General features: G+C 48.0%; 1 protein-coding gene across 1 annotated transcript; it reads right to left on the bottom strand.

The window, feature by feature from the left end:
* Window positions 1-333: 333 nt before the first annotated feature.
* Window positions 334-3,692, bottom strand: LOC125508660 (Protein kinase superfamily protein). Its single transcript, XM_048673423.2, has 2 exons — window positions 3,271-3,692; window positions 334-3,077 (listed from the first exon to the last, which is right to left on the bottom strand). Exons 1-2 carry the CDS (start codon window positions 3,413-3,415, stop codon window positions 1,024-1,026), a joined length of 2,199 nt encoding a protein of 732 aa, XP_048529380.1. The 5' UTR covers window positions 3,416-3,692; the 3' UTR covers window positions 334-1,023.
* Between the last annotated feature and the right edge of the window lie 664 nt (window positions 3,693-4,356).

The following is a 4,356-nucleotide window of genomic DNA, read 5'->3' as shown; positions in this document are numbered from 1 at the left end:
TTCGGGGAAGAACAAACTACTGTACATTGATGTACAGCTAGTACAAACTTGGACTGGAGAACATGATCCGGTCAGCGTTACAACCAGGCAAACGTTTCAGATATCATTAGCGCTTAAATTTACAAACATTTTTTGTAATGATGAAACCACGAACAGCCTTATTTTCATCAAGATTATAGCACAACAACATTCATGTTCCTCCATTGAGAAAATACGGCATTCACGCCTCATCCTACGGTGAAAGAGAGACTTTTATAGCAACAGAAGTAAAAGAAAAGAAACACCAAAACGTAGTAGCAAAAACAGAAACATCATCATAGTGCAAAGAGACAATTCAAACCAAAACATCACAAGAATATTTCTCCACGCACGGGCCAAGTCAGAGTTAACGCACAAATCAACACCCAGCAATTGCAGGACAGGAATTTGAACAGCTGAACCATGACCAGCATTTACAAGAACTTAGGTGCACCTGACCACTGCACCCTCTCACCAAAAGAATAATTTAGTCAGAACAAAATGCTGCTAACTATGCCTCACCACCTCTAATCACAATTCACAAATCCATTCTGGTGCAATTTCAAAAAGAAAAGTGAGCAAAAATTTGCCGACTATACCACACACTTTGAGATCCACATTTGCCTACCACTTATAAGTTTCAACATTTCAAGGCACTGATCAAGATGACCGAGGAGATCAGCCAAAGCGCAGCTCACCACCTTGGAGAAGAGCATTTCCAGAACACATCCTGTTGCAGATATCCTCGAGGATCTCTACTGCATTCTTGGGAGGGTAATACAGTCAGAAATCCAAGTTGAGATCGGCAGCAGGTCGCCAGATTAGACGTTTTCAAGTACCCGTCAGGTGAAATGGATCAAGGCCGACAAGGGTACTATGAGCTATATGGACCTTTCACAAGACCTACAACTCTACAGATAAATTATCTACAACAACAATACAAGGTATGAAACACTGTTCTTTCATCTTCCATGTTGCAATTTTGTAAGAGCATGTGCTGCAGTACTAACTTGATGTGTCAACCTCCTTCCCATGATCTTCATTTATTGTTCTTCGGAACCTTCGTAACCATATTTCATAGTCCATTGGGTACGGGGTCCCACAAAGGCTGTCAACATAATCTGCAAATGCTTTCAAAACTGCTGCAACATCACCCAGCTTCTGTTGTATAACTCTCCTTGACCATGATGCCTCTCTCCATTGAAGTGCACCTTCAACCGAGTCAAGCTCTGGGCAGACTCCACCACACGAGAAATATAAAAGGTATATTAAACTTTCAGCATCAGATGCGGCACATAGCTTCCCTTCCTGAAGAGCAAAAGTAGATGAAAAGAATAGATTCATCAAAGGTCGATCCCTATCTTCTAGGATAGCATGACCCCATCCAATAAGTACAAAATGTGGTTGCCTTGAACCATTGCTGACACGGATCACATTTTCTGGCCGGATATCACCATGACGGATTCCCGCAGATGATGCAGCAGCAAGAGCAGATAAACAGTCATGGCAACATCTCAGAGCCTCCTCAACACCAAACAATCCATTCCGTATCAGATTTGAAATGGTCTCCCCAACTGGTGAGGTGACAAGGATTGGAGTGCTGCACAGTGGATGACCACAACTCCCACTGGAGTTCGGCTTGTTGCACAGGCCTGGATGGCCTACACGTCCAGAAGCTACCATCTGTGGTATGTATCTGCTAGAAATGTCCCTTTGCTTCATCAAGGTCAGTACTTTCGTCTGTCTTTGAACTTGGTACCAGGAATTCATATCCTCCCATGCTGGCTCCAGATGAGAAGGACTGGAACCTACATACAGCAAATAGGATTTGGTAGGCTCTTCCACAGGAACAGCACCATAAATAGGAGGCTCACTTTCTGTTCGAATATCATTGATTTGAAAACCCTTCTGGCAGTTAGAATCTTCCATGAAGACAATGGACCCAATCTCAAGCTTCAAGATTTCATCTGGTTTTACATCTACAGTGCCTTCCTCCTGCACTTCAACAATTTCAGGAGAATGACTTCGCTGCTGGAACCGAAACAGACCGTTTCCATTGGATTGTCTGTCGACCAAGTGTCTCTCCGATCTTCGACTCTGTAACCGGGAACTATGCTCCGTGGCCAGTTCATCGAGAGAATACTTTGGTGCTCCGCAGAATTGGACCATTGAGTGGTAAACTGCAAGGAGAACTTGAAGGGTCCCAATGTCTCCCCAGTTAGCATTCCCAAGTTTATTCCATACCCGGTCAACGGAAGAAACTGTAATTTTGGCATCCTTTTTTATCCATTCAGCAGCACACTCATAAACATTGTTCAAATCAAAATTTAGCTTGTTCAGATCGCCTTGGACATTGACCACCCCTCCAAACTGTGAATCTACGAGGAGCACATAAACAGAATCTGAATTTCGAAGGACAGTGGAGGACCTGCTGAGGCTCCGAGAAAGCAATACACGAAGTGCAAAGAATAGCGCCTCCCCCAGGACAGCAGGGGACAGATGCTGGTCACTCTGCGCAGAAACCATTCCAATATCAGGTCTCAACAAAGCCAACACAACAATATGATCCCACCTCCCTTGTGAATGCTTTGAATTCTTGAGCAGCACAGCTGTCGCACAGACACCATCGAGTTTTCCGCTGCCAATAGCCTTCTCGGCAGGGTAAAATCTGGAGCTCGTGCTGTGTATGCAAGCAACAGAGAAAGGCATAGCTTCCTCAGGACCCCAGAAAGCTTCCCACAGCCCCTTGATGCCAGCGTGCAGAAAATCCTCCAGGGCAAGATGCGCGGTAGCTTCAAAAACATCCGATGTGGATGCATGAAGAGCGTTGGGCATCCGCACTAGCTGCTGAAAAGTAACACCTTCCAAAGCATAGTCAAAATTCTGCAGCTCCGCAAGGTCAAAAGGAACATCGAAAGCCGGCTTCCGGAAACCGCAGTCCTCGCTGTCCCCAGAAAACCAATCCTCTAGGCTTGCAGTGAGAAGCTCGCTGTCCACAAACTTGCGGAGGAAATCTTTACAGGCGGATGACGATGAACTGCGCCGGTCAGGCGACTGGCCTGCCAGACACCACAAAATTCTCCAATTACAGTGTGTAAAGTTTGCACGGCAAATATGCCAAGTGATCGAATTTGAAGGACTTGAGGAAAGTACGTGATTCAAGTTACCAGTATTAAGTGCTAGGAAATAGCAGGACGGGGCAAATAGGAGGACTCTAGAAGCACGGAAAGGAAGTGGATCACGGGTGCTAACCTGACGGCGTGGCCGCGTGAGAGCCGTGGCGAGGGCGGGGCCGGCGAGATCTTTCGGCGGCGAGGGCGAGACCGGCGAGATCTCGCGTGGGCGGGGCGGCGGGGTCGAGGCGCGTGAGATCTCGCGGCGGCGGGGTCGATGCCATCGTCGGCCCGCACCACGCCTCACCGCCTTGTCACTGACTCACTGTCACCGTCGTCCTCGGCGCCGTTGTCGTCTACGTCTCCGCGGGCAGGGGGCCGAGCAACCGCCGCCTCCTCCGGCTCCTCTGCCGGTCGCCGCGCCGGATGCGGAGGGGGAGAGGCGGCGTGGGGAAGAGAAAAAGAGGAGAGGGGATTGGGGATCGAGCCGACTCGAGTGGCTGCTTCTGGTTGATGAGTGCGTTGTGTGCTGCGGCTGCGGCTGGGGCGAAACACCTGGGCCACATGGTAAGTGAGGTACAGCTGTGCAAACACTCCCATCCCCATGTAGCAACCGATTGTTACTGCTCCGCTTTTCGCTCGCGCTGCCAATTTACAAAACCCTGCGTAAATGAGTTCCATAACCCCTGCAAAATCGAGTTTCAAAAAATTAAAAGCCTGCAAGCGCTGAAAGTTCAAAATTAAACTTAAATATGTGCCGAAATTTGGACCGACAAATTTATTTTTATCCCGCTTGACTTTTTTGCGGGTAAACTAACTCGGTGGCCTTAGAGTTATGGAGGTGCAGTGTATCCCGGTCTTTACTAGCGAGAGGGCAACTACTCCGTTTTCTTTTTAGTTTGGTTAGAGTTTGTGTTCTGTCCAAGGCGAGGCGACGATGGCGGCTCCCTAAAAATGAAATAAAGTTCTCTTCGCCTGGCCCCCGCCCCGGTGGTGTATCTAGCATCGTTGGAGGGTGTGTTGAGGTGTGACTCTGAAGGATCTCGTAGGATTCGGCCGGTGTTTGTCTCCGGCGGATCTGTTTAGTTCTGGCCTTCGTTCGTGTGTCTACGGGTTGGATTCCTTCAATTTTCACTTCTCTTTGTCGACGGTTGTTGTTCTAATGCGCTGGTCCCGTGGGATCTTAGCACGACAATCTCCCGAATGTTTACTACAACAATATTTG

Source organism: Triticum urartu, chromosome 5A, assembly GCF_056163025.1.
Source record: "Triticum urartu cultivar PI428250 chromosome 5A, HENAU_Tu73, whole genome shotgun sequence".
Lineage (NCBI taxonomy): Eukaryota > Viridiplantae > Streptophyta > Magnoliopsida > Poales > Poaceae > Triticum > Triticum urartu.
Note: the sequence above shows the minus strand (reverse complement) of the source record. Positions and strands in the feature narration are given on the sequence as shown.

Coding starts and splice junctions, on each gene's coding strand:
- LOC125508660 (XM_048673423.2), bottom strand. CDS start 3,415: ATGGCATCGACCCCGCCGCCGCGAGATCTCACGCGCCTCGACCCCGCC. Junction 3,078..3,270: donor TCACGCGGCCACGCCGTCAG/GTTAGCACCCGT, acceptor GGTGTCTGGCAG/GCCAGTCGCCTGACCGGCGC.